This window comes from Grampus griseus (assembly GCF_964374135.1).
Source record: "Grampus griseus genome assembly, chromosome: 9".
Taxonomy (NCBI): Eukaryota; Metazoa; Chordata; class Mammalia; order Artiodactyla; family Delphinidae; genus Grampus; species Grampus griseus.
The window spans coordinates 23156348-23174740 of record NC_139003.1 but is presented as its reverse complement, the minus strand read 5'-3'; the positions used below and the strand labels follow the sequence as shown (position 1 = coordinate 23174740).

The window sequence follows — 18393 nt, the reverse complement described above, 5'->3', positions numbered from 1 at the left end:
GGCCTGTGCATTCCTCAGCTATGCAGCAGCGTTAAACTGTTAAGTCCTTCCCTGACTCTAGCTATAGTACTAGTCCCATGATGGGCATTAAAAACCTATGCCTATCCCCAAGTACTCCCAACAGCCAGGGGAAAAGCTGGGAACTATATACCACTCACCTGGGTGACAGGCACAGTGCAGGAGTATGAGCTATCGAAACAACCTGGTGAAGTCTCGCAAGGCCCAGCAAACTTGTTTACATTCCTCAGCACTAGAAAAGAAAAGGTAGGTTGGTCCCTGACTGATGAGAAAGATATAATATGTTGAAAAGCAACCACAACCTTGAGGTATACCGAGAACTGTCCCAGCTCTGCTCTCTCCATCATCTCTTGACCCCGCTTTCAATCTTTCTGTAACTCAAGAGTAAATATTAACTATTGTACATGAGAATAATTATAAGCTGTGTGGTTGTTAAAGAGTGGGCGTTGGAGAAACACTGCTTAGGTCTGAATCTTGGTTTCACTGTGTCCTTGAGCAAGTTACCAATCTGCCTCAGTTTCCTCATCCATTATCTACCCCATGATGTTCTGAAGATTAAATCAATTCCTATATGTAAAGTGCTTAGGATAATAGAACAGTGAATAAAATAGTATTTGACAAATGTAGGCTGCTACAACAAGAAAACTTGGCTATTCCCTGGCGGTCCAGTGGTTAAGACTCTGCGCTTCGGACTTCTCTGGTGGCACAGTGGTTAAGAATCCGCCTGCCAATGCAGGGGATGTGGGTTCGAGCCCTGGTCCGGGAAGATTCCACATGCTGCGGAGCAACTAAGCCCGTGCGCCACAACTACTGAGCCTGCGTGCCACAACAAGAGAAGCCACCACAATGAGAAGCCCGCGCACTTCAACAAAGAGTAGCTTCTGCTCGCCACAACTAGAGAAAGCCTGCACACAGCAACAAAGACCCAATGCAGCCATAAATAAATAAATAAAATTAAAAAAAAAAAAAAAAGACTCTGTGCTTCCACTGTAAGGGGCACGGGTTCAATCCCTGGTCGGGGAACTAAAATCCCGTGGCCAAAAAACCAACAAAACCTGGTTAAAGTCCTTGACATAAATAAAAGAAAGCCAGAACCCTCAAAGTAAAAAAGCAAGCATATTCACCTAAGGTTGATCATTTTAACTCTATGAGCTGAGCTAACTTAGGTACCCTGGTTCCCTCATTCTTTCCCAAGAGCAGATTTTGTTTATAAAGCCCAGTCCAGAAAGTGAGTCTCAATAAGCGATTTTCTAGTTGAACAGGCTGCTCAAGGTTTCCTCCTGTGGGAGGAGGAGGGAGAGGAGAGAGGAAAGGGTTAAGGCATGAAGAAAGGGAGGAGGAGGAAGCAGGTCTTGGTCCTCAGGCAAGCAATGAGATGCCTAGGTGGCACAAACAGCCCAATATTCATTTGACCCTGTTTTTTCAAAAGGCTTCCTTTATCTAAGATTGTCATCAAGAAACCAGCTGATGCCAGCTTCATTCTTTTTTGTCAGTCTTCATAATAGTTTTTGGTAACTGAACATGAGGCTAAGCTAAAAACAGTGGAAAAGAAAGCACATCCTAATATGCTCACCCTTCTGTGGCCCTCTCTTTGGCTCAGAAAAATTAAGGGAGCACAGCCTATAGCCTAGCATTCAATGTCAGAAGAAAGCTCTCTCTCTCTCTCTTTTTTTTTTTTCTCTCTCTCTCTTTCTTGTAATGGTTAAAAGTCAGGGAGGGAACCACTAACAGTGATTCAACATAAAAGAAGGTAATAAGAGCTATCTTCTTAAGAGCCTACATCTGGATTTCCCCAGCTATTATAAGGTCTGAAACATCACTAAGAACCTTGATTTAGACTCTAGGACTTGATTCAACAGAGGCTTTCTTCTAGTCTCCCTCCATCCTAAAAATGTAAGGAAAGTAAAGAAGGTCTTCTAGTTTTATTGTAATTCTGCCATTTGCTCTGTGAATTTAACATGCCTCAATAAAAGCATTACATTTCTCTATTTCCGAATCAATACTGACTATAAGGAGGCAGCCTTGGTGAGTGAGCCCGATCACTCCTGCTTCCCAATGTCACGAAGGTGGAAGATACGTAACCCCAGAGAAGTCACTGTGTGGTGTATTATTATAAGGGACTAAGACGACAGGAAAGAGATAAACTTAGGATAATGCTGGAGACTCAAGATTCTTTTGCTATCTTAATGCCTTACATGTTGTTCAATACTACCCATCTTCAACCAGAAATCGTGGTTAAATCTGGAAGAGAAATGATAACTCCACTCTTAGCCTCTTTCGTAACATGAGAAAAAGTATTGAAACCAAAATTCAAGTACAGGAGAACTGTGGTGAGACATGGTGAAATGAGCGATAGGCCACAATCTCTTGAATCAACTCAGCTTCTGCTCCCAATCCTGTCAGCAACTGCTCTGGTGTCAATCAGCAAATGTTTAACTTAAGTGTCCCTGGTGATTAAGCCCAAAGAAATAGATTTTTAAACAAACAAACAAACAAACCTCCTTAAAAACTAGAACTATTTTCTGTTTCTGCCTCAGTCCTCCCGGCACTTAATATTTCTGGGTTGTTTTTATATTCATTTACACTTATTTATTTATATTCATTCATTCATTCAAAACTGCCACTATTTTTGTAGGTTCTATTTTCTGGCTTCTAGTCCCACCATCCCAATCCCTCCTATACTTTTTTTTAAAAATTAATTTATTTTTTTCAGTACGCGGGCCTCTCACTGTTGTGGCCTCTCCCGTTGCGGAGCACAGGCTCTGGATGCGCAGGCTCAGTGGCCATGGCTCACGGGCCCAGCCGCTCTGCGGCACGTGGGATCCTCCCAGACCGGGGCATGAACCCGTGTCTCCTGCATCGGCAGGCGGACTCTCAACCACTGAGCCACCGGGGAAGTCCTTTTTTTTAAATTTTAAATAATCCAAGTATAGTTGATTTACAATGCTATGCTAGTAATTTATCCCTCCCTGATCCCTTTCCCCTTTGGTAATCATGTTTGTTCTCTATGTCTGTGAGTCTGTTTCTGTTTTGTAATTAAGTTCATTTGTGTCATTAGACTCCACACATAAGTGATATCATATGGTATTTGTCTTTCTCTTTCTGACCTACTTAGTACGATAATCTCTAGGTCTATCCATGTTGCTGCAAATGGCATTATTTCATTCTTTTTTATGGCTGAGTAGTACCCTATTATGTATATATCACATCTTTATCCATTCATCTTTACATGGACATTTAGGTGGCTTCTGTGTCTTGGCTATTGTAAATAGCGCTCCTATGAACTACTGCACTATTGCATGTATTGGGGTGCATGTATCTTTTCGAATTATAGTTTTCTCCAGATATATGCCCAAGAGCCTTCCACTATACTTTTGAGTAATTTTATGGTCACTATTCCTCAAGCCCCGTAATCCTAGTGGTGCGCTGAGAAATGCAGCCCTTTTCATCTGATGTGCATAATGGAGAGTAACCGAGCTCTAACTAATGACTTCAGCAAGAAGACACCCCCATACTGGCCCATTCTAGTGTCAATGCTCCCCATGCATGTCTTTTTCTTGAGATCCTCATGCAAGTGATAGTCACAGAATAAATACCAAGACAGGAAAATGGGAAATGATGGCAAAATTTCTTCTAGACATGATTAGTGGTATTTGGAAAGCAAGAATGATATTTCAGAATGAAAAATTCCAGCTTTCTTCAAGTTAGCCAACTAAAAATGCCAGGAAATTAATTAATTACCAGTACCATTTGAGAAACAGGCTTGGACTTGCTGAAATGACACTGAACCAGTTTACCCTCCCTGCTAGGATGGCAAACAAAGTAGCATGTTGAGGCAGGAGTAACAGGACCTTAAAACCGAAAGGGAGACTGAGTCATGCATGGAACAGAAGGTTCAAGGGCAATACACATACCAGAGAAAGAGAATTACTAAGAGGAGCTGAGCAATCTCAAATCCTTTCTCTAGCACCTCAACATTACCTCTTACTTCTGTTCATTTCCCACCATTATGTCACAGCCTACTACAGGAGGAGCTGCAAAACTTGTTTAGCAGTAAGAGATCAAGTAGTCCAGGATGGTAAATACCTTATTGCCCCATATCACAGGACAAAGATCACAGATATTTTTGTTCAAAGCAATACATTATTTGGGTTCATTTTCCTAGCCTCAAGATTTTCCTTACACTATAGAATGTCCATGACTTTTTATTTCAGACTTACACTTTGTTTCTACCTGTCATATATTAGCCTGGGTGAGGAAATATGAGCTTGGTGGAAACTTATTCCAGAATGTGTGGGAGGTTGCCTTAGAGCTGAAGGAGACATGCTCTAGCTAGTTTTGCAAGTATGTAATGACATTCTGGCAGGTTCTTCTCCAAGGAAAAAGTTAACTGATCACCTACTATGTACCAGATCGTCTTTAAATTTCCACTTGGTATTTCACAATAACCCTATGAGATAGGTATTACTAACCCTATTTTACAGATAAATAAGCTGCAAAGTAACAGTAAGTGGCAAGATTCAAACCTACAGCCTTGACTCTAAGCCCAGTCCTCCTTTGAGGGTTCTCCTCAGGCTCTCATTCGCTCTAATCTAGAGCCAATATGATCCTGCCCTTCTAATGAACAACACTAGATAAAACAGAGCAAAACAGAAGCAGGGAGAAGCAACTGTTATACTTCTTTCCCCTGAGACAGTTTGTAGGTACAATATTACTTCTACTGGGAAGATTCATAGTAAAAAAAGATAAAATAGTTTTTTAAGGTCATCCCAATAAATATATGCCTACCGAGTAGAGGGGAAATCCACTCTTTTGGCAAAATGTGTCATGAAGGCAGTCACATGCTATTTTAAAGTCATGCATGTCACTTGATCTATGGCCCAAAGTCAGTTACTTCCGGGACATGAAGTTAGGCCACTTAGTAAACTACAAAAAGACAGCACTCAAAGATTTGGGATTTTACCATTAACAGAATTATTGGAAACTCTTGGGAATAAGAAAGTAAACCATTTTGGAGAGTGACAAGAAATCAATTCTCAGAAAAAAAGATTAGCATTTAATTTTCTCTCCCTTTTAAAAACTAGGTCTGGGGGCTTCCCTGGTGGCACCGTGTTTGAGAGTCCGCCTGCTGATGCAGGGGACACGGGTTCGTGCCCCGGTCCGGGAGGATCCCATGTGCCGCGGAGCGGCTGGGCCCGTGAGCCATGGCCTCTGAGCCTGCGCGTCCGGAGCCTGTGCTCCGCAACGGGAGAGGCCACAGCAGTAAGAGGCCCGCGTACAGCAAAAAAAAAAAAAACAACCCAGAAAACTAGGTCTGGTTTTAATTGTAAAAGCATACCATGCTCATGAAAAAAATGCAAATAGCGCAGGTTATGAAATGAAAAGTTCTAGTTATATATCTTTTCAGAAATTTACTATTCATAATAAAGTAGCTTGCATATATATATATCACATATAATAGAATAGCTTTTAAAAGTACAAGTTGGTTCACTTACAACAGCATCAAAAAGAATAAAATACTTAAGCTATACAATGTTGCTGAAAGAAATTAAAGATACCAATAAACGGGGCTTCCCTGGTGGCGCAGTGGTTGAGAGTCCACCTGCCGATGCAGGGGACATGGGTTCATGCCCCGGTCCAGGAAGATCCCACATGCCGCAGAGCGGCTAGGCCCGTGAGCCATGGCCACTGAGCCTGTGCTCCGCAACGGAAGAGGCCACAACAGTGAGAGGCCCATGTACCACCAAAAAAAAAAAAAAAAAAAAGATACCAATAAACGGAAAAACATCTCATGTTCATGCACTGGAAAGCCTAATATTATTAAAGGTGTCAATACTATACAAAGTGATCAGATTCAATGTAATCCCAATCAAAAATCCTAACGACATTTTTTTGTGGAAATAGAAAAATCTATCCTAAAATTCATATGAACACAGTTCTCCCAGTTGTGCTGGTTTTCACCGTGGTCATGCAGTTACCTTGGCAACGTGTACATTGCTTTTTTGGCTTTTAATGTATAGTCAGTACTATACATTTTCTGTTTTGAGTTTTGTAACTCTGTAGCATTTTAGATAATATTGTGTTTGTACTTTGTTGTGTAGAGTAAAAGGATTGTGTTGAATAAACCTAGGATTAGAGTGAAAAAAAAATTCATATGAAATCTCGAGGGACTGCGAATAGCCAAAATACTCTTGAAAAAGAACAAAGCTGGAGGTCTCAATTTACCAATTTCAAAACTTATTCAAAGCCATAATAATCAAAACAGTACAGGACTGATATAAAGACAGATACATAGACCACTGGGATAGAATAGAGAACCCAGAAATAAATCCCTTACATATATGGTCAAATGATTTTTCAATAAGGGTACCAAGACCATTCAATGAAAAAAGGACAGTGCAGGGAAAACTGCAAAAGGATGAAGTCAGACCCTTAACATACATCACATACAAAAATTATCTCAAAATGGATCAAAGACATAAATGTAAGACCAAAAGTATAAAACTTTCAGAAGAAAACATAGGGGAAAAGCTTCATGATATTATATTTTGTAATGATTCCTTGAATGTAACACCAAAAGCACAGGCAACAAAAATAAAATAGATATGGAGAAATTAGAACCTTGTGCACCATTGGTGGGAATGCAAAATGGTATAGCTGCTATGGAAAACAGTATGGTGGTTCTGCAAAAAAAATTAAACATAGAACTGCCATGTAATCCAGCAATTCCACTTCTGGGTATATATCCAAAAGAACTGAAAGTGGGGTCTTGAAATGACATTTGTACACTCATGTTCATGGCAGCATTATTCACAATAGCCAAGAGGCAGAATCAACCAAATGTCCATCAAAGGATGAATGGATAAATAAGATAGTATATATACATACAATGGAGTGTTATTCAGCCTTTGAAAGGAAGGAAATTCTGATACCTGCTACAACATGAGTGAACCTTAAGGACATTATGCTAAATCAGTCACAAAAGGACAAAACTGTATGATTTCACTTATATGAGGTATCTAGAATAGTCAAACTTAGAAAGTAGAACGATGGTTGCTAGGGGCTGGAGGGAGGGAGATATGGGGAGTTGTTTAATAAGTATACTTTCAGTTTTGCAAGACGAAAAAGTTCTGGCGATTAATCCCACAACAATGTGAATGTACTTTACACTACTGAGCAGTTCACTTAAAAATGGTTTTAAAAAAAAGGTTAAGACAGTAAATTTTGCATGTATTTTATCAAAATTAAAAAACATTTTAAGAGCAAGTTGGGTTATACAAAATTGTTATTTTTTTCCCTTTATATCATATATTTTTCTGTATCATCAAATGCATTTTTTTCCTTCTTCTTTTTCACCATTACCAAGCTCACTGCAACAACTCATTCTTGGACCTATAAATCGTTCCACAATTGTATGAATATAAGCCATTGCCTAAAATTTAGTCAAAATTCTAAAGACTCTACATAGAAAAAGGAATATCAGAGGAAGGTAACACACAGTTACAAAATCCAATTTAAGTTGTTGTCATTAATACTATCAAGGACCATAAAAGTCTCATAACTTCTGATTCAGTGATTGCATTTTAAGGAAAATAATCAAAAGAAGGAAAAGGCTAGACATTCAATATTATCCATAATACTGAAAAAATGAAAATTAATAGAGGCACTATAAGGAAATCAATCAACACCTTATAGCTATAAAACTGTAATTAGGAAGACTATGTAGGTATATTTAAAATGTTTATTACGTTTATAGTAAAAAAAAAAAAAAACCCACACATGTACAACTTAACATTTTAACTAAGCTGTAAGCAAGTGGCTCATGGGCCTAATGCATCCCAGAGAGATGTTTTGGTTGGCCTGAATTAAATTAGAATTTGAATATCTTTAGGCACAGCAAAAATTTCCTAATTCACTGCAGTCCACATCACTCTATAATATTTTACAACCAATGCTTCACCTATTCAGACACCTGCATTCTAGACCCCTGAATACAGATAAGAACTGGGAAGGACTTTAAAAAGATACAGACAGATTTCCTGAAGGGTAGTGGGCTGTTCAACGCACTGTTCTTTTGGAAGAACATCAGGATATGTATAATACAATAAAACTGAGGCACACATGTACAGCATGGTGATACTTTCCCCCAGATGGGTTTCCAATGCCAATTTGTGCAATTCAAGGCTAAACAGACACAAAACTTTGAATTTACAAAGACACACAAAAAAATACTCCTGGGTATATCTATAACTAAGTTGGTATAAAAAACAAAGATATTTTTTCTGCATACCCCTGCTGCTGATCATCACTCACCTAGTGACTTGTTTGTGGAAATCTGTAAGTTGTTTGTGTGTCACTGTGACAGCTCCCACGGTTGTCTCCTTTGGCAAACCTTTCAAGGAATTCTCTAACCATCGACAAAAAGTCTGTACAAAGAAGAGGAAGAAGCGTTTTAAAAGAAGGCAGGGCTTACCGAACTGAGATCCTACAGGTGATAACCAAAACCCACAGGTTTTTTCCTTAGTAGCATTAGCTCCCCAAACTTGGAAGCAAGTAAAGGACTTAATAGAAGTACTATTTCTGGCCTTCCAACCCACTGCGGGTTGGAACAGCCTACAAAGGCATGCCTAGACTCCCTTCAAGGGGGCAGCGGGCATCATTTCAGACAGAGCCTTTCAACCTTGGAAATGAAGTCGCTTCTGGATAAAGCTATTGTTCTGTTTCTGTCATTAAACTTATGTAGTATTTTAAAAATTAAACAGCCGCCAGAAAACTGTTGAGCTTAGAGATCGAAGGCAATCCAAAGCAAAAGTTCAGGTACCAGAAAGAGCAGGGACAGAAAGTATAGTAAGTAAACATTTAAAAAGTGCATACACGTAATATGAATCCAGAATCTTAAGGATTTTAAGGTCACCTCTCTCAGTAGGGGTCATAGCCAGTCAGTTCCTTTGTGATACCTGCCTGTTCTGTGGGTTAGAAAATTCTTTTTTTTTTGCTCACTCTTATTGCTCTTTTCTTATTTTTCTTTTTTTTTGGCCACACGGCATGCAGGATCTTAGTTCCCTGACTAGGGATGGAACCCATGCCCGTTGCAATGGAAGTGTGGATGGAGTCTTAACCACTGGACCACCAGGGAAGTCCCTCTTGTTACTCTTTAAAACAATTTACTTACATCTGAGTATAGTCTCTTTATATCTTTCATGTGTACAAAAACTGAAGAGGAAGGGGAGTGGGAGCAAACTTAAAAATCAAAATTCTAGAGACTTCCTCTGGGTTCTTATTTTCATTTGAATTGTTATTCTTTGAAAAAGCTCTAATTTTTCTTCATGCCTTTCTTAAGTAGGATGTATGCCTTGGTCACAGTTTTCAGTTGTAAAATAACTTTTTTATACCTAAATTTTTTACATTATGTGTTTTCCCATTGTTAATTTATGAACACAATAGACCAGAGCAAAAGTAAATATTCCACTATAAATGCTTAAAAAGTACTGCATAATTCTCCAAGTGTTGCCCCTTTTGAGTAGAAGACAACATTCTACTCAGACAAAAACAAGCAGAGGCAAACAGCATGAATGAACCCTTAACTGACAAAGCTTTGGCATCCAAAATGACCCATGAGTTAACTATAAGTATCCCCCAAAACAAAAACAGTAAGAAACTAAACTATATTCTGTCAACTAATATTTGACAAAGGAGATGAGAATACCCAATGTAGAAATGACTGCCTTTTCAATAAATAGTGCTGGGATAATTGCATACTCGCATGTAGAAGAAAGAAACTGGACTCATGCCTTTCACCACTCACAAAAAGTAACTCAAAATGGATTAAAGACTAAATGTAAGACCTGAAACCATGAAACTCCCAGAAGAATACAAAGGCCTAAAGCATTCTGACATGGGTCTTGATAATGATTTTTTGGCCGTGACACCTAAAGCACAACCAGCAAAATAAAAATAAACAAGTGAAATTACATCAATCTAAAAGCTTCTGCACAGCAAAAGAAATCATCAACAAAGTAAAAAGACAACCTAAGGAATGGGAAAAAATATTTGCAAACCATATACCTGATAAGAGGTTAGTATCTAAAATACATAAAGAACCCATACCAGTCTAGCAAAAAGCCAAATAACTCAATTAAAAAATGGGCAAAGGACCTCAATAAATGTTTCTCTAAAGAAGAAATACGAAAGGCCAACAGGTACCTGAAAAAAACGCAAATTAAAACTATAAAGAGATATCATCTTAACACCTGTTAGCATGGTCATGATCAAAAAGATAAGAGATAACAAGTGCTGGCGTGGGTATGGAGAAAAGGGAACTCTTGTACACTGTTGGTGGGATTGTAAATTGATACAGCCACCATGGAAAACAGTTCGGAGGATCCTCAAAAAATTAAATATATATACCATATGATCCAGCAATTCTACTTCTGGGATATATCCAAGGGAAACAAAAACACTAACTCGAAAAGATATCTACACCCCATGTTCACAGGAGCATTATTTACAGTAGCCAAGACATGGAAACAACCTAACTGTCCATGGATGGATGAATGGATAAAGAAGTTGCAGTATGTGGTACACACAATGGATATTATTATTCAACCATAAAAAACGAAAAAATCCTGGGCTTCCCTGGTGGCGCAGTGGTTAAGAATCCGCCTGCCAATGCAGGGGACACAGGTTTGAGCCCTGATGCAGGAAGATCCCACATGCCACAGAGCAACTAAGCCCATGCACCACAACTACTGAGCCTGTGCTTTAGAGCCTGCAAGCCACAACTACTGAGCCCGCGTGCCACAACTACTGAAGCCCGTGAGCCTAGAGACTGCTCCACAACAAGAGAAGCCACTGCAATGAGAAGCCCGCGCACCACAACAAAGAGTAGCCCCCACTCACCGCAGCTAGAGAAAGCCCGCATGCAGCAACGAAGAGCCAATGCAGCCAAATAAATAAATAAATAATAAATTTATTTGAAAAAAAAAAAAAACGAGGAAATCCTACCATTTCTGACAAAATGGATGACCTTAAAGGCATTATGGTAAGCAAAATAAGTTAGAGAAAGACAAACACTGTATGATCTCACTTGTATGTGGAATCTAGAAAAACAAAACAAAACTCATAGAAAAAGAAATCAGACTTGTGGTTACCAGAGGCAAAAAGTGGGGGGAGAGAAACTGGAGGCAGTGGTCAAAAGGTCAAACTTCCAGTTATAAGATAAATAAGAACTAGTTAAGTAAGTAAATCCTATGAGTTTTCAACAGGAGAATTTTTTTTCCTTTTTTCCTTCTTTTCTTTTTATTGTGTCCATAGGAGAAGATGAATGTTAGCTGAACCTACTGTGGTAACCATTTCACAATATATGTAAATCAAACCACTATGCTGTATGCCTTAAACTTACACACTGATAAAATCAATTATTTCTCAAAATATTCAAGACAAGAGACAAAGCTGGTACGTCATCTTCTACTGAAGAATCTGTGTTGAACTCTGAAAATGTATGATTGAGAATGTGCTCAAGAATGTTAATTTTCTTCAGACTTATATCCTTAGTTACGATTTCAATCAGTTTACAGCATATAGACAACCTAAATTTATGTAAGAGTTCCTTTACAAAAACTCAGTTTTAAGTTGTTTACAGAAAACCACTTTTTAAAAAAATTTTTTATTTTACATCAGAGTATAGTTGATTAACAATGTTGTGTTAGTTTCAGGTGTACAGCAAAGTGATTCAGTTATACATATACATGTAGCTATTCTTTTTCAAATTCTTTTCCAATTTAGGTTATTACAGAATATTGAGTAGAGTTCCCTGTGCTATACAGTAGGTCCTTGTTGGTTATCTATTTTAACGAACACTTTAAAATAATTTAGCAATTTAGTGGGTACACAGTAAACTTAAGAGCACAGGGCTACTTGTTTTCTGCTCCTGCTCCAAATTGCTGCTCTCATTTTCTTCTTTAGCCCTTACCTGTATGCTTACAAATCCAAAATTTTTTGTAAGGTTAAATGTACATAATAAGTTTTTTGTTACCTGGAAACCAAGTATATTTATTTAAAAGTAAGAGTATGGAAATTTTATTTCTCTTATCAATAATGTTTGCAATAAACTTGTTGGTCCCCAGGGGTCCACAGAATACTTTTTAGAAAAACAAAAACTACTACTGTATTAGATTGAAATGGAACAGGTGTCGTGAACAGCCAGCAAGGGAACTACAGGTACTATTCATTCCTGAAGCACTTGAGCTAATGGAAGAACTGCAGAGCTATTTGATGAAACCAAAGCCACACAGAAGCTTCACAGAGTTTGATGAGTAAGAATTAAGGTTCATGGAGGGGACTTCCCTGGTGGTGCTATGGTTAAGACTTCGCACTCCCAATGCAGGGGGCCCAGGTTCTATCCCTGGTCAGGGAACTAGATCCCACATGCATACCGCAACCAAGAGTTTGCATGCTGCAACTAAGGAGCCCGTCTGCCACAACTAAGACCTGGAGCAACCAAATAAATAATTAAAAAAAAAAAAAAGTTAAGGTTCATGGGGCTGTTTCTGAAGTAGAAACCTAGAGAAAATGTTAGAAATCCATTACACATCTACCATCTACCCTACATGTGATTGTGTTTCATTTGAGTGAGCTAACGATAAAGTAATACATATGCCTAAGACAATTTACACTAATCATTGAATTTTGGAGATGAACACACAAATCCAAGACTAGGCAGAACTTTTAGCTTAGTAACATTAGGGTCTGAGAGTGAAAGTGTACTCTTTTTTTGTGAAACTGCTGAAATTGAGGCTAAGAACTGCAATCAGTGATATAAAATAGGAGATAACATTAAGATGTACATGGACTTAAAAGTTATAAGATACTTATGTATCTGGATTTCTGTGGTTCAATCAAGTCAGCTCACGTTAGGTCCAACTGTGTACTTTCCTGAACTGCTTTTATATTAATATTACAAATTATAAACCTCATTTAAAAAAATAATTTACAGGCTATACACTATGTGTTACCATTATGCTCAAACTTTCATGTAGTACACACAACCTGATTTATAATCATGTGGCCCAGTACTGAAATTAGTTGGACATTACTGGATAGCCTAAAAAAAACTTGCATGCTCAGGTGATAAAGAACCTGGTTCAAGAACTGAAACAGGATGTAAATAAATCCAAAGGGGAAACAAATTCAGCTATAGATTGTAGGTTAGTTTTATATGCATATGCCTCCAAATGCTCTGGCTAGATTTATTACCAAGGAACCATATAGTGCTATTTAAGGAACCTGAAATGAATTAACACTTCTTTTTTTTTTTTTTCGGTACGTGGGCCTCTCACTGTTGTGGCGTCTCCCATTGCGGAACACAGGCTCCAGACGCACAGGCTCAGCGGCCATGGCTCACGGGCCCAGCCGCTCCGTGGCATGGGGGATCTTCCCAGACCAGGGCACGAACCTGTGTCTCCTGCATTAGCAGGCGGACTCTCAACCACTGCACCACCAGGGAAGCCCGAATTAACACTTCTTGAATAACCTGTAATATGGGCATCTCTCACAAGTGAACAAATTTCTCACCGGCCAGCCACATAGCTGAATTCGATGCTTAGTATTCACTTTTGGTAATAAATAAACCCTATGACAGTGACACAAACATATTTTCAAGAACCCTTCTACAGACCCCTTCATTTAACAATTAAACTTAGCAATATACCTAAATCAGGTTCCACGAACATACAACAGGACTGGTTTCAAAGTTATAGTCAGCCTCTCAAGGAACTGTTTAGGACTTGTTAGGGTTAGGGACTAACCCTAACCCTAACCCTTTAAAAAGATTATGAAAACAATCTTACCGGTCTGTCAACCTGCATGATCTCCCAGAGCACTTCGGCCACATCTGGTAGGGTGTATGGGGGGAGACAGAAGCAGCACGTGTGAAGCAGCTGGCTTACAAGTTGCTGTCCAAGCTGGTTCATCACCTGTCCAATCAGTTCTTTCCGTAATTCAAAGTCTTCTTCATGCTGTAAGAAAACAGGAACAGGAAAATTCTAATTTCAACTTTCCAAAGAGGAAGTACTCTTTCCCCTTTAGTCTAGTAATCTCTCTTTCCCGGGGAAGAAAGTATATATAACAGCTGGATTCACAAGGTCCACTAAATGTTCTGTCACCAGGAAGAAAATATTAAGAGTTTAGTTTCAAGGAAATGGGCATGGGCTTCAGCTGAGATTAACCTTAACCCTTAGGTTTTTTTAAGTTTTTTTTTTTTAAATAAATTTATTTATTTTATTTTTGGCTGCATTGGGTCTTCATTGCTGCATGCGGGCTTTCTCTAGTTGCACAGCGACCGGGGGCTTCTCTTTGTTGTGGTGTGCGGGCTTCTCATTGCGGTGGCTTCTCTTGTTGTGGAGCACGGGCTCTAGGCGCGCAAGCCTCAGTAGTTGTGGCACTCGGGCTCTAGAGCGAAGCCTCAGTAGTTGTGGCGCACGAGCTTACTTGCTCCGCGGCATGTGGGATCTTCCCGGACCAGGGCTCGAACCCGTGTCCCCTGCATTGGCAGGCGGATTCTTAACCACTGCGCCACCAGGAAAGCCCAACCCTTAGGTTTTTCATGAATAGAACACAGAAGAGAAACAATGGTTAGAGATTAAGGGTAGCAATTTTCTTAACCTTTTTTTTTCTGTTAAAAAATAATTTAAAGTATCTGTATTTCCTTTTTTAAAAAGTGACTGAAAAAAAGAAGACTTCTATCAGATATCTAATCTCTATCAAAAAAAAACTTACTTATTTCCTTCCTTCTTAGTCTTTGAATACACATATTTCTAATATGTTGAAAAAAAAAAAAACTTTTACAGTGCCTTTCACTTCTAGTTATTTTCTTCTTTTCCCTCTTTTTACTGTCAAAATTCTTCAGTAATTAGCCTAGTCACATACTTAATTCTTCACTGATCTCCCTTACCTTCAATTCTACTCCACATCTAGTCAAACCTACCTTTGAACATTTTGTGAACCACTTTACTACTCCAGCCAAAAAGGTCTCTTAAGTGTCTACTACTATACTTAGTACTATCCTGACTTTCTCTGATTATAATTTATACCCCAGTTAGATTTTCCTCCCCTCTCCAATCCATCCAAATGGCTCCACTGAGGTCCTTCCTCTTCCAGAAAGTTATCCCAACCTACTTCTTTCCAAAGAGTTTTCCCTCCTCTGATCTCATAGCAATCATGACTTTTATCACTTATCTGACAATCAAATACTGCCTTGTTGCTGTTGTTTAATTCTTTGTATCTACTTCTCTCTTCAATTAGACACCAAATGGCTTGGAAGCAGAGATAATTTCAGACTACTTGATACAGCTTACAACACTTAGTACAGGCTGTGTTAAATCTACTAGTTGATATTTTGGTTACTGAATGATCCACTATGGAATATGCCTACCAACACAGATCAAATAAGGAGATGCTGGTTTTCCCCTAAGGAATGAGAAAGAGATATGAGAAAACAATGAGCTACAAAGTAGAAAGACTACATTGTTCATACTTACATCATTGGCTACCCCTGTGTGGATGAGGTCTCGTAGGAACCTCATGACACTACAGTTGGCATCCCGGTGGTCCAGGGTAGTAGAGGCAATGGCCCATTGTAAGATAGGGATGACAACCTGGCTCCTCAGCAAGGTAACAGGGCTACGCTGAATAAACCTGGTGTGGAAAGACAAGCTAGATATAAACGACAGGATTAGGCTATAAAAGCAGCCAGTGTAAAAGGCAAAACTATGGAGACAGAAAAAAGATCAGTGATTGTTAGGGATTGAGGGAGTGGAGGGTAAGGGGATGAATAGGTGAAGCACACAGGAGTTTTAGGATCGTAAAACTATTCTGTATGATACTATAATGGTGGATATATGTCATTATGTCCTTACACATTTGTCCAAACCCATAGAAAGAACACCACCAAGACAGAACCCTAATGTAAACTATGGACTTTAACAATGACATGTCAATGGAGGTTCATCAGTTCTAACAAATGGATCACTCTGGTGGGGGATGTTGATAGTAAGGGAGGCTGTGGGGAAGGAGAGGGGAAGCTAGGGGTATATGGGAGCTCTATACTTCCCACTCAGTTTTCTCAGATCCTCTAATGTTTACAGAGAATCTCCAAGAAAAAGATAAAACATTGTTCCAAATTTATTTTACCGGGCAACCATTTGTGCAAAGAGCATCTCTAGAGATTGATTTTTCAAGGAACACACCAGGAAAACAGGTTGACAACCCACCAAACAATTCTCTCATACCAACACACACACACACACACAAAAGCGTTTTCTGACTTGTCCAAAAATTAACAAAAAACCCAGTGTTCGTTACTAACTGATCTGGTTCAAATTCCTGAGCTAAGGACTAAGAATGAATACAAATGTCAGTGTTACTAGTAAAAGGAATTTAAGCAACAAGTGGGGTGGCTGGCTAGGGGTAGAGGTGGGAAGTACATACCAGATAACTTCTAAGGCACCTTAAAAGCCTAAGGATTTTTTATTCTGAGATATGATTATATCTGAAGGATGCTAAGCTTCTCAAGGAAAAAGTTTAAGTAAAGCATGACATCATAGTACCATAAAATGTTAAAACTACATGGGATTCTACAGACTGTCTAGTCAAATATTCTTGCAAAGCTCATTTTTATTGCCTTGGGCATGTTCCCTCCTTCATGCAAGGAAATCAGTTATTTTCCCCTGTTCTCATCCAGCTCTTCTTCATTTAATGGGAATATTCTGGTTCACGATTTAACTTTGGGTTATGAACCATTAATCTACCTACTCCTCTTACCTCATTTTACAGAGAAGGAAACAGTTAACTGTTAGGTGACAAGATCAAGCAGTGATGAGGATGAGCAATAAAAAAAAAGGGTTGCTCTTCAGAAGGACTGACCTGGTGGCTAGCCTGAATAGGTCGTCCACAGTGTCAGGGTGATTCTGGAGCCCATTCTGCTGTTCTAAGAGCTGAAAGGTGGGCATGCACAGTGCCTAGAAAAAAAGTGATTTTAAAACAAATGCTTGTAAATTAATGCCATGGGATTCAGACTTGCTAAATATCATAACATATATAAAGAGAACAAAGAGGGGAAGCACAGATAAGTAAGAAAAGAAAAAGACTTTGATGAGAGATCAACAAAGGGAAGATATAAATCTTTCTCAGTTGACAAAAACAGTCTTCACATATGAAGTCCACATTTCAGAAAGGGTTGAGGATACAGATTTCAACTGGGTAGATGTCACCTCAAATTTTTAGAAGTTTCTGAAACTGAAGACTGTGCTTATGTACTAGATATGGTCTGGTCCACTAAGGGAGTAGTTGATGTTTTAATGATAATAACCATGAAATGGCAATTTTAAAGGGAAAGACATCTTGGGAAAAGGAGCATTATGATTTAACTCCCTAATATATTTCCTTGCCCTGTGAATAGGAGAGGGTAAAAGCAGTATATCAGGAGACTTTTCCAATGCCTGCTATTTACCCTAAGACCATCCCTCCTAAGTGAACTAGTTCATTGGCTGTTCCAGGCAAGAAATTAAAAACAGAAACATGCTTGAGCTTAGAGATCCTTTATTTTAAATCTACTTGCCCACCTTCCCACCCTCCAAAAAAATCCTACCTCTGGATGGCATAAATCAGACAGTAATAACTGTAATGACCAGTACATCTGTGTGGTCAATCTCTCTCTCATTCTCCCAAGCAGGCCTGTCCAGAGAACAACTAGGAAGTTCTACCTCCCTATTATTAGGGCAACATCATGCCTGGGAAGGAAATATGAAGAAGCAACAGAATTAAAGACATGGTGAAGAACACACTGCTAGGCCTTTAGACCCTCCAAGAAAACATACCTGGAGCATGTCTAGTAGTCCCTGCCGACAGCCCTCTTCCATGCCATACTCATCCACAAGGATACTACCAAGGTACAGGAAACAGGAATGCTGATGTACATGGTAAACATTCACCATCTGCCAAGGGAAAATCCCATTAGTTCAATTCTTTACCCCTCAAAAAGTATCAGCTTAGGACTTCCCTGGCGGCGCAGTGGTTAAGAATCCATGTGCCAGTGCAGGGGGCACGGGTTCGAGCCCTGGTCTGGGAAGATCCCACATACCGCGGAGCAACTAAGCCCGTGCGCCACAACTACTGAGCCTGTGCTCTGGAGCCCGCAAGCTACAACTACTGAAGCCCGCGTGCCTAGAGCCTGTGCTCCACAACAAGAGAAGCCACTGCAATGAGAAGCCTGCGCACTGCAACGAAGAGTGGCCCCTGCTCGCCACAAGTAGAGAAAGGCCGCGTGCAGCAATGAAGGCCCAACGTAGCCAAAAATAAATATTAATTAATTAATTATTT

The 18393-nt window shown here is 39.3% G+C and overlaps 1 protein-coding gene across 1 annotated transcript in view; it reads right to left on the bottom strand.

The window, feature by feature from the left end:
• The window catches only part of TNPO3 (transportin 3), an 82038-nt gene that overhangs the window by 2323 nt on the left and 61322 nt on the right, over positions 1–18393 (bottom strand). Inside the window, exons 17-22 of the mRNA XM_082661568.1 lie at positions 17892–18008; positions 16939–17033; positions 15555–15711; positions 13866–14033; positions 8332–8444; positions 159–250 (exon numbers count right to left, since the gene is read on the bottom strand). Of these exons, the coding sequence (XP_082517694.1) occupies positions 190–250; positions 8332–8444; positions 13866–14033; positions 15555–15711; positions 16939–17033; positions 17892–18008 (711 nt within the window). The 3' untranslated portion in view covers positions 159–189. The remainder of the gene's footprint in view (positions 1–158; positions 251–8331; positions 8445–13865; positions 14034–15554; positions 15712–16938; positions 17034–17891; positions 18009–18393) is intronic.